The sequence below is a fragment of the Humulus lupulus genome, chromosome 1 (assembly GCF_963169125.1).
Source record: "Humulus lupulus chromosome 1, drHumLupu1.1, whole genome shotgun sequence".
Taxonomy (NCBI): domain Eukaryota; kingdom Viridiplantae; phylum Streptophyta; class Magnoliopsida; order Rosales; family Cannabaceae; genus Humulus; species Humulus lupulus.
The window spans coordinates 136,483,312-136,496,059 of NC_084793.1; the positions used below are offsets into that span (position 1 = coordinate 136,483,312).

The 12,748-nt window shown below is 35.8% G+C and overlaps 1 protein-coding gene across 1 annotated transcript; it reads right to left on the reverse strand.

Annotated features, from left to right (window-relative positions):
• Positions 1-12,142: 12,142 nt before the first annotated feature.
• Positions 12,143-12,544, reverse strand: LOC133822399 (uncharacterized). Its single transcript, XM_062254728.1, has one exon. The coding sequence runs from the start codon at positions 12,542-12,544 to the stop codon at positions 12,143-12,145; it is 402 nt and encodes a 133-aa protein (XP_062110712.1).
• Between the last annotated feature and the right edge of the window lie 204 nt (positions 12,545-12,748).

Sequence of the window (12,748 nt, forward strand, 5' to 3'; positions counted from 1 at the left end):
GAAAGTTCATGAAATGGATGAGCACAAGGCCACCAAGAGTGCTAAGCGCGAAAAGTGGAAAATACATGAGTAATCATATAGAGGTGTGTGAGACATTACCGATTTTTTTTTTCACTAGGAATGTTGGGTTCAATCTTATAAGAATACCATAACATATCAGTAGAAATTGTGTAGTGTTTTCATTAAGATAAAGTTCAAACCCAAAAGGTACTTTATTTTATGCACTAATATCGTTTTACTATAGAATTGAGGATGTATATAACCAAGTGGGGGAATGTTATGATTGGTTAAATACATGGTGAAATTGGTTACACGCGAAGAGGTGCAAAACCATAACGAATTCACAAAAGTCAACATGTGAGAGTTGACTTTTGGTATAGGCATTTATAAATCATCTTTTTGGGCCCAAAGTGTTTCTTTGGAGTATATGAGAGTACCCAAATTTTTTTGGGAGAATTTGAGGATGTTTTAAGACAATTTTTGGAGCGTCAAGTCAATGGCATCTGCGATGCGTCACAGGCGACGTGTCGCTCGGCCACAAAATGGTAGATCATGTGACGTATCGGTTGGTACTAGACGACATATTGCCTGGGCAATCCGTACGAATCTATACAGTGATGTGTTTTGGCTCCAAAATTAAAATTAAAATGCTATAATTTCATTGGTTGAGTCTAATGAGGATCCTATACTATTTAAAGGGTTCATTTGAGTTATTGGTGACTTAATCACTCACCCCTCTCTCTAAATCCCTATCTCTCTAGCTCTTAAGATTACTAGTTTTCTCCAAGAAACTCATCAAGCATTGCTTAACTTGCATGAGTTCAAGGCTTGTTAAATCCCAAATCTCATTCTACATGGTTGAAACTTCAAGCAATAAGGGAAGACTTGGAATAGAGATTTTGGACAACAATATTCTTATTGTCTATATGCCTTAGAAGTTCCCCAAGTTTGAAGATTCAAGTTGCTCAAGAAAAAATATTGTATCTCTCTAAACCCTAATTTTGTATTTGTGTCATTCTATTGTGTTTATGTTGTTAGTATTGATGATTAAATGTTTCTAACTTCATCTTAAAATCATTTATTCTCTTAATCCTTTATAATCAAGATTTGTGTTCATACCATTAACATGGTTCTTGGATTATCAAGATTTGCATTCATACTTTGAATAAGGTTCTTGTTAGCATCTAGGGTTTGTAATACTGAATTATTTCTATTATGCATTGTTGATTAAGTGTAAAGCCATAAATTCCCAACAATCAAAATCTCTAGTTTCTAATTACTTTCTTTTTGTATTTTGCATAATCTACAATGAGGAAAATATGTTCATCTTTTACAACCTTCAAATCCTTGCTTCAAGATTTGGTTTGTGTTTATCATACAACCATGGGAGATAAAAGAAATTTGTATTTGGATATGCACTACATGAATGTGGATATGGATTCAAAGTCTTCATCAGCAAAGGATGAGACAAATAAATGAGATTACATACTTAAGGAGCTTGGTATTATAAAATTCCTAATGTTTCTAAGTTCATCTTATAATCATTTATTCTCTTAATCCTTTATAATCAAGATTTACTTTCATACCATGAACATGGTTCTTGGATTATCAAGATTTGCATTCATACTTTGAATAAGGTTCTTGATTAGCATCTAGGGTTTGTAATACTGAATTATTTCTATTATGCATTGTTGATTAAGTGTAAAGCCATAAATTCCCCACAATCAAAATCTCTAGTTTCTAATTACTTTCTTTTTGTATTTTGCATAATCTACAATGAGGAAAATATGTTCATCTTTTACAACCTTCAAATCCTTGCTTCAAGATTTGGTTTGTGTTTATCATACAACCATGGGAGATCAAAGAAATTTGTATTTGGATATGCACTACATGAATGTGGATATGGATTCAATGTCTTCATCTGGAAATGATGAGACAAATCAATGGGATTACATACTTAAGGAGATTGGTATCACCAAATTCCTTGTTTCTAAATGTGTATATTTCAAGTATTTGAATGAAATGTGTTTGCTGCCATATTTTTGTGAGTTTGAGTTTATTGCTTATATTAAGAGCACAATGGTGAATGGCAATGAACAATTCAAGGGTTATTGTTATACTTGTTTTGTTTGTAAAATTATTGATCATCCTGTGAGATATGGTAATTGTAAAATTAACCATAATGAGATTAGGGTTAAGGCCAATGATGATGTGATCTTAATTAAATCTAATGTATTCGATGAAGAATGTATGATAACTCTAAAGGAAATTGACATAGTTTATGAATGTAGTGATGAGACTAATGAAACCTAAAGAGAATGTGAACATGTCAATGCAATTGATGTTGAGATCATTGTAAACCTATGTAAGGATACCAAGCCTAATGCATTTAATGTTGAGATCATTGAAACCTTGAGTGAAGTTGATGTAACCCAAGGAAAGGTGCAAGGATGGTCGTATGATACTTGTGCCACCATAAATGCAACCTATGAAAAAACTCTTTTCAAAACCATTGAAAGTGCAAAGATGGGACTTGAAGTCCAAATGAGAAATGAAAAAGAGACCCAAGACACTTGGAAGGGGCTGCATTGATGAGTTCTTCACTAATGTAAAGAAAGTGACCGTAACTAATATTTTCTATCTTCCCGACATGACTAGAAAAATTGTAAGTGGAAGTGTATTGAGTAAATCTGGTATCAAAATGAAGTTTGAATGCAGTAAACTCATTTTGATTAAATTGGGCACTTTTGTGGGAAATGGTTATTCATGTGATGAGATAATCATACTTTGTATTCTTGATAATGAAAATAATAATATGACATCTAATTCTTGTAATGTGATTAATTATAATTCTATTGCCACAACTTCTTGTAATGTGAATAATTATAGTTCTATTACAATACGTGATTAATTCTGGTTCTATTACTTTGTGCCATAATAGACTTTCTCATATAGGTTATAGCACAATTAAAAGAGTTGTTAAGTGTGGATTAATTAATTGTGATGTGAATGAGCATGATAATTATTAATTGTGTGTTAAATCTAAAATTGTTAAGAAACCTTTTTTCAAGTATTGATAGATGTTCAAATTTGCTAGATTTAATACATAGTGATTTATGTGAATTAAATGACATGTTGACTAGAGGAGGAAATAGATACTTCATAACTTTTATAGATGATTGCTCAAAGTATAATTACTTGCATTTTCTTTGTTAGGATTAATACCCTAAAAGCATGTAAAGACATTTTATTGAATGAAATGAAAGGAACAATTTTATTATATTTGAATATTATATTTATTATTTGAATTAATTATATGATAATATCAAGAAAATTCCTTATTCATTCATGAGAATATGATCTTGTATTAGTACGAGAGAGTTAAGATCATATATAATGAATAAAATAGTCAGTAACATATTAAAATAAAGAATCTTTAATTAATGGTGACTAGTGCGGTTTACTAAACATACACGATGCGAGTGATCTAGATTTGAATTACTGATGTGGATAGACATCTTAGTAAAAGTATTGTATATAAGAGAGATTATATACGACAAGACCGATAAGAATTAATTATCTTTATAAACTTTCTGTTTGACATAAAGATTTGATTCTTATCAAAATAGATGATTATTTGTAGATCAGTCTAAATCCTGAGTATTCATGAATTCCTGTCTGTGTTCATTGGATATTTTGATTCACTCGTTAAGGTTTCTTAGTATAATGAGGCTAATGATTTTTGTTTAGGAGATTCAATATCAAGAATGGTTGGGATCATGAATTACAATAATAGAATCCATACTTTTCTAATGGATAGAATATTGGTTCCCTTAAGGGTTAATTTTGGAACTAAATAGTTATTGAGCTCAAATCTATAATTTTATTATATATTAATTAGTCGCTAGTGAATTAATGGTACTTAAGGAACAAGAGGTAATTAGAAGGGTAAAATGGTAATCTTGACCAGCTCTAATTAACGAACCAATAAATGGAGGAAAAAACTACATTTATTGATTATATCAATAGACTACAAGAGAAAACTCTATAAATATTTAGAGTTTAATTCCATTATTATAGTGGAGTAATCATGGGATCAATAAATAAGATTATTGGATTAAAGAGTTTAATTAATAATCTGGTTTATTGGAGCTTCGTATTATAGGTCCATGGTCCCCAGATCACTTATGTCCTACAATGTCAAGGGTAAGGATGTCAAAAGAAAGATTTGTAGAGAGAATGACTTAATTGCAAAGGAATTAATTTTCCAGGGCAATGAAATAATTATGTGATAGTTATGGGAAATCGATTAATTATGATTAATTAATTATTTAACTATATAGTTTTTATTTTGAAAACTATAGGTTAAAATAAATATTAATTTTATTTGGATTAATATATAAAGAGAGATTAATAATTATCTTATTTAGAATAAGATATTTATATATTTATTTAAAACTAATATTTTAAGATAAAGTTAATTTTGAATTAACTGATATTTATTTTGGGATAAATATATTGTCTTAAATATTAATTAAATAAACAAATGATAAAATTAGGGAAAACTCTAACGTGGCTCACGCCACTCACTGCACTGCACAATGAGTGGCACCGCACAGAGATATTTCCTATCTCTGGGATTTAAATTTTGAATTTCAAATAATTTGTTTATTTAATTATTCATTTTTAGATACGATTTAAATTAAATAATTAAATAGTTTATAACTGATCAGTTTTATTATAAACATAAAAAGAAATTTATTGGAAGACATACTCTCTCTTAGAAAATAGAAACGATAGTTTTCCTAAACTTGAAAACTATTTAATTCCTCTTCTCTTTATCAAACCTCTCTGCATCTCATGTGTTGAGTACATCTAGAGAGTCAAAAATCAAAATTTTGAATCCTACGTGCCCACACACATCCTTGTGTGTTTGAGGATTGGTTTGGAAGATCAAGGAGTGAACTTTCAGAACTTGGATAGGAAGATCGTTGATTTTATACAAATAGATTCGAGAACACTTGATAAGCTTGGCTACAAGAGGTAATCTCTAATCTGATTGTATGTGATTTAATATATATATATATGTGTGTGTGTGTGTGTGTATCTTGGCTAGTATTAATAATTATTATAATGAGCTCATTCCCCGCTGCGTATCTCTGATTTGCTCATTTAATACTAACATTCTTAAAAGTAAGGATGAGACATTTAATGCATTTTAAATCTATAAAGATGAAGTAAAAAATCAATTGGAAAGGAAAAAAGTGATAGAGGCGGTGAATACAATTCAAATGATTTTAATGAGTTTTGTGTACAACATGGTATTATACAGGAATGCACTGCACCATACACTCCACAACAAAATGGAATAGTTGAAGGAAAGAATAGGACTTATCTTGAGATGATTAATTCTAGGCTTTTACATGCTAAATTGTGTTATAATTTGTGGGGTGAAGCTTTGCTTGCTGCGTGCATATATTGAATCAAATTCCTATGAAAAAGAACAAAGTGTCTCCATATGAGTCACGAAGAGGAAAGAAGCCTAACCTAGGCTATCTTAAAGTGTGGGGGTGCCTTGTTTATTACAAGAGCACGGAGCCTAAAAGAACCAAGTTGGGTCCAAGGGTCGTAAAGTGTGCATTTGTTGGCTATGCCTCAAATAGCATGACCTATAGGCTATTAGACTTGGAGTCTAATATGATAATTGAATCATGAAAAGTGGAGTTCTTTGAGAATATGTTATATTGTGATAAAGACTTTCAAGAACCCATAGGTGTTGGAGAATCTCATAAAGAGAAAGATCCAAAGGTTGATGAGCAAACTATAAATGGCATATACAAACCTTCAAAGCTAGATAATTAGTTAAAGAGTTTAAACAAAAGGAAAGAATCAATTATTTTGACATGTATGCACCAGTTTCTAGGACAACCACAATAAGAGTTTTATTTTCCATATCATCAATATATAACCTTTATGTTCATCAAATGGATGTCCAAATGACATTCCTAAATGGAGATCTTGATGATGACATCTATATGGAACAATTGGAGGGTTTTGTTCTAAGGAGAAATGAACATAAAATGTGTAGGCTTGTTAAATCTTTTTTTTTTTTTTGGTAAATCAGCTAGCTTTGTATTATGCACAACAATTACAAACACTAAACAATTACAACCTCTCACTAAAACAAAAGACAATTAATTACAAAGTAAAATCCTCACCCAACTTAAATCCTCATTACTTAGATTCTTAGCCAACAACCAGCTAAATCTATGACAGATTTGAAACTTAATATGCTGAATTATATACCCTATAAGCGGCAACTGGAGATTCCATAAAGCTTAATTCCTAGCTACCCAAATATGGTATATACAAGCACATATTGCACTAGTATAAGCTCTCCTTATGCAAAAAGAATGCTTACACCTTCTGATCCAGTTCAACAACCCATGCAGTTCAAAACGATAAGATCCTATCCCTAACCAATTCAAGATAGGTTCCAAACAACTTTTACTGAACTTACACTAAAAAAACAGGTGCCGATGACTTTCTGGACAAAGACCACAGATTACACACATAGTCTCTTCAGTAACTCCAAATCTGTGTAGCCTATCCCTCGTCGGCAACCTCTGTTTTAACACCAACCAAGCAATAAATTTGTGCTTTGGATGACCAAGTCTATCCCATATTGCTGCATAATTCCATCTGGTTTCTGCATTATTCTTCATCAAGATGTAAGCTTTAGCTACACTGTAATGATCCCAGGCAGAGATTTTTTGATGATATATGACCTTTAACCCGTCTTTAACTCTAACCAATTGCTTCCAATACCAGCTACTAGAGCTAGGAGCCACATAGTCCCACCAATCCTGCTGTTTTATGTAGACCGCATGAATCCACTTAACCCACATATTATCTTCCTTGTTAGCTATCGCCCAAACATATTTCCCTAGAGCACACTTGTTCCAAAGACCAATATCCTTGAAACCCAGACCTCCATGCTGCTTTGGTTTACAAATCTCTGCCCAAGAAATTTGCCCAGGGCCCTCCACATTATCTCCATTCTTCCATAAGAAGCCTCGAAAAATCTGATTAGTTCTGTCTATCACTGAACAAGGAAGAATAATCATTTGAGACCAATAAGTATTAATGGACATCAACACTGAGTTAATAAGTACACATTTCCCTGCATAAGAAAGGTTCCTAGTACTCCAAATTCGAATCCTTTTCACCATTTTCTCAACCAAACACTCACACTCAGTTTTGGTAATTCTTTTGTTACTAATTGACATCCCAAGATACTTGAAAGGCATCCTACTACGCTGGAAACCAGAAGCTTCAGTAAGCTGATACCAACACTCCTCATTTAGCCTAACACCATAAATTACAGATTTCATTTTATTAGCCTTCAATCCAGTTGTCTCCGAAAACAACTGAAAACCTCTCAATAATAAGTAAGCTGCCTTGAAATCTCCTTTGCTAAACATCAGTAAGTCATCAGCAAAGCACATATGAATTGGATGTAAGTTGCTGCATCTGTTATGATATTTGAAATCTGGATGCTTAGCTACTTTAGCTAAAATTCGAGAGAGATACTCCATTCCTATCACAAACAATAAAGGGGACATCGGGTCCCCTTGTCTCACTCCTCTTCTAGCAGAAATAAGTCTAGTAGGCACCCCATTAATCATAAGAGAGAATTTAGCTGTTGTTACACACTTCATTATTAACTGAACAAACTTATTAGGGAACTTAAGAGCAGTCAACATCTCCTGTAAGAAATTCCAGTCCAGAGAATCATAAGCTTTCTGCAAATCTATTTTAAAAAGGCAAGATGCTTGAGCATTCCTCCTCCCATACCCCCTTACTAGGTCTTGACACAACATTATATTATGTGCAATATTCCTGCCTTTAATAAAACCACTTTGGTTCACTGAAATAATTGAAGGGAGAATCTCTCTGAGTCTAGAACATATCATTTTGGTGGCTAACTTGTAAACCACGTTACAACAAGCAATTGGCCTAAACTCACTCACATTCTTAGGGCAATTAGACTTGGGTATAAGAGCAATATTTGTAGTATTGATCTCTTTAAGGATTTTCCATGAATGAAGAAAAGATAGTACTGCCTGAGTTAAGTCATCACCTGTGATACTCCAAGAATGCTTAAAAAACCACTGCTATATCCATCCGGGCCTGGTGCCTTATCCTCTGGGATCGAAAAAAGAGCAGCTTTAACCTCCTCTGCAGTATACTGTCTTAGTAAATATTCGGATTGATGATCTGAAACCAGAGTGTAACGCCCTACTTCCTTAGAGCCGTTACTAAGTGAGTTTTTAAGACAAAACAGTGTGCAATGGACTCGCTAACCGAGGTTTTGAAACAAAAGTGTGACTAATTAAAAGTTAAGGCTGTAATCTTTAAAAATGCGTCATTTCATTAAAACTTCTATTATTAAACATTTGGGATCCCAAAATAAGGTTTGAAAACTGATTACATCTCGAAATAAGGTTACAGTTAAGAAATCATAAAATCATAGGTTATTACAGCCATTTTCGAATAAACCCCCAACCAAAGCAGTCGGGCAGGCCAAACATGTACGCGCCGCTTCACGCTCTCCGTACTCATGGTTGGTTGATTCAGTCATTGCCCTTACCTGCAACACAGAGCACCTGTGAGCCGAAGCCCAGCAAGAAAACTCATGCAGAACATAACATATGCAATGTATACAGTTTATCATAACAGATAATCCACAATAAACAAGTCAATCATTAGACTAAGCACACACGGCCAAGCCGCCCCAGAGCCTTACCGAAGCCTGGGGTATCGGCTCACGCCGCGAGGATAACTCATGTATCCCTTGGGTCCCACCCTGAATATAGCATAACACATGTATCCACCGGGCCCCGCCCTGATTATAGCATCCCATGTGCTAGGTGTTACTTTCGGCCCACGGCCGCCCCGGCTTACGCCGTACTCGGCCCTTGCCGCTCATTTCATCATAATCACACATATAGTACATTTGAAATAATCATTCACACACATCATGATTCATTTAAGGTTAAACATTTGCACATAATACAATCTGGGGCCATGCCCTAACCTCGGGTGTTATAGTTTCCTTACCTGACAATGCGATAGTTAAAATCACCTGACTCCTTGAGCACGATCCCACTCGAGCCTTAGCGCACACCTAGGCACAAACATAGGTCAAAGTCAACACCGAACCCCAAGTCCGAATACCTAGCCTCGGGACCAATCCCGAGCCCCCGGGAAGTCCCAAATCCCCAAAACAAAGTGGCGGAATCAAGCCCCGAACCCTAGGTCAAAATCCCTCATAAAAACCCAAAAATTCACCTCTGTGAACAGTGCAGCGCTACAGCGCTCTAAAGAGGGCGCTGTAGCGCTACAAGCAGAACACCCCTCCAGAAACAGGGACTAGCGCTACAGCGCCCACTGACTAGCGCTGTAGCGCTAGTTGCAGCCCAGAAAACCCAAAATCGCATTTCTGCAATTTCTTTCACCCAATCTCAAACCAAACTTCCCCAAATCTTTACCAAACTCAAAATCAAGCTTATGAACACTCTCCATTCATCCCAAGCATCCCAAATCCTCAAATCCCAAGATCATTTATCCCAAATCTCAAAATCTACCATGAACAACCCTAAACCAGAAATTCATGCAAACCACAAAGATAAAGTCTTAGAAATCATACCATTGCTGCAAATTTCAACCTTGAATCAACCCTAGGCCTCCTTAGCTTGCTCTCCCCCAAAGCTTGCCCATAAATCCCCTGAGATTCCCATCAATCCAGCTCAAAACACAGCTCAAACCATCAAAACCCTTAAAACCGAAAATCTCTAAAACTTACCTCAAACATTGATGTGTTCTTGCTAATCCTTGCCAAATCTTCAAGTATAACCTTAAGATTCTTGATGCCCAGCCTATCCTAGCTCTCCACCGAGCTTTTACCCAAGAAAAACGGAGAGGAACGGTGCAAGAACGCACAAACCGTTCCTTGAGAAAACCCCCCCTGTTTTCTCTCTTCTCTTTCTTTCCTTTTCCTTCTTTTCTTTCTTTTCTTTCTTTCTCTCCACAGCCAACACTCTCTATAAATCCCACTAAGTGTAAAGCCTCATAAATCAATTTCTAAAAGCCAAATGACCAAAATTCCCTTCCTATTAATTCTCAATCCGTTTGTCCAAATAGGGCCGTTTTAGTCATTTTATCCAATTCCCGCTAATCCTCAAGTGTCCCTAATATTTTCCCGTTGCTTTCCAACACTCGATTAACCACCAAATAAATATTCCCCATCATCAAAATAAATCTCAATCTATTCTCTGAATTCCTGTTCATACCCCCAGGCTCGCCCCGAGCTGGGTATAAATTCCTGTCAACACTTTCCGCTAGCCTGCTCACTGGGATCGCCTCGAGTCACAAAGCACAGATACATCCACATACCACTGTGGCCTCAACAATCAACACATATCAATACAGTTACGCCCAATCATGGCCAAAATTACAATTATGCCCTTCTAACACGATCCGGGCCTACATGCACACTAACTTACATAGTCATGCATCTCAGATAAACAAATAGTCATATAACATGCTTTAAATCATAACCATGCATTTAAATAATTAAAATCACACACAAATCCCATCATGCCCTCCTGGCACGCTAATCAAGGCCCTTAAGCCTTATTAGCGAATTTGGGTCGTTACACAGAGCCCCTGTATGCACCACCTCTTCTAAAACATGCCTTCTGTCACTCATTTCAGTCCCTAGCAACTCTTCATAATATTCATAAAACGCATTATTGACCTCCTCCTGATTATCTAGCCAGTTTCCTTTCATGTCCCAAATCGAATAAATTGCATTATGAAGTTGCCGATGCCTAATACTATTATGGAAAAACTTAGTATTCTCATCACCTTGTTTAAGCCAATCCTCCTTAACTTTTTGTTTTAGAAATTGCACTAGATCTTTATGAGCTTTCTGGTACTCTTTCCTTCTTAATATCTCTTCTTCAATCAAATGGGGATTACCAGGATCTGACTGTAATTTCACTTGGGTATCTAGCAACTGTTTATGGTTCTTTGCCTCATGCACAAAAACATCACCTTTCCCTTCTCTATTTAGCTTTTTCAACTCCACTCTCAGCCTTTTTAACTTCGATATCAAGCAAAACATTGGAGTCCCTTGAACCTCCTTCCTCCAACTGCCAGCTACTGTCTTTTGAAACCCATCAAGATTACTCCAAAAGTTGAAATATCTGAAAGGCTTCTTATTCTCAAGAAGAGTGCCAAAATTCACTATAAACGGACTATGGTCCATATCACCTTCAGGAAAAAAAACCACTTCAGCAGTAGGGAACTTTCCTATCCAATTCTCATTAGCTAAAACTCTATCAAGTTTAGCATAAACCCTGTCCTTGCCAGCTTGTTTATTGTTCCAAGTAAAAAAGTTACCCGAAAACTTCATATCTGTTAACCTGCAAGTCTCTGCACAGTGCTGAAAAGAAGCTAATTCTGAACCATTCCCATGATAAGGAAACCTATCTTCAGGAGATAGAACTGCATTGAAGTCTCCCATAACTATCCAAGGCCCATTAATTCCATGAGCCATATTTTCCAAATCTTCCCAAAGCCTCTCCCTGCCTCTCATATCATTAGCAGCATACACCACAGTAATATCAAAAGGATCTCTATTTTTGGCTGAGACAGTAAAATGTATCCATTGGCTCGAACTTCCTCTAATATCCACATCATAAGTCAAAGGATTCCATGCCACTATAATTCTACCATTAGGATGATGCATTAAATTTGTAGTAAAGCACCATCCTTTGAACATATTAAGGTATAAAGACCCCATGTTGGGGGCCTTTACCCTTGTCTCTAAGAGGCTAACAAACCCAATTCTTTTGCTAGAGATCATTCGCATAACCTCCCTTTGTTTATTGGCGTTGTTAAGCCCCCTAGCATTCCATCCAAATAGCCTATCCATTTATGAATGGAGGTTCTCCCCCTCCACTCATATCAGACCTCAGTCCTTGTAAAGTTTCCCCAACTGTGATTTCAGTTTCTGAATATTGTCCTAGAACCAAAAAAGAGTTTCTCTCTTGCTTCTCCTTGGCCTTGTTCCTTATTCCATTCTTCCCGTTACTAGGTTGAAACCCCTCACTTTTCTCCTTTTCTGCTCCCTGCTTCTGTGTTGTAACTTCTCCACTCTAGGTGGATCAGGTATTGAAACTTCACTTTTCTTTTCTTTCCAGACTTGTGACGGTTCTCCTTGACTCATCCTCTTCTTACAAACTTCCTTCTTGTGACCAATCCCCTTACAGTGCTCACAGATATCTGGTTTCCACTCATAATGCACTCCCACATACACAAAATCCCCATTTTCATCTTCAAACTTAATTTGCTCTGGTAGATCTTTTGTTAGGTTCACTTCAACTAGGACTCGGGCATATTGTAACTTCTCCCTTGCCAGAGTTGCTCTATCCTGCTTCACCAATTTGCCAATTAACCCAACAATCTTCGCCATTGACCTCTCACCCTAGTATTTCAACTCAAGGTTACTTAACTGCGCCCATATCGGAACTGTCATGATTGTGTCCTTGGTGAATTTAGAGTTAGGATCCCAACTCTTCATGATTAGAGGCTTCCTGTCAAAAAACTGATATCCACCATTAAGCACTCCATCCCTAACCTCCATCGAATTGAATCTGAGTATGAAAACCCCTGGGGC

Bases quoted from the DNA above. Each gene is read 5' to 3' on its own strand.
- LOC133822399 (XM_062254728.1), bottom strand. From the start codon at position 12,544: ATGGCGAAGATTGTTGGGTTAATTGGCAAATTGGTGAAGCAGGATAGA.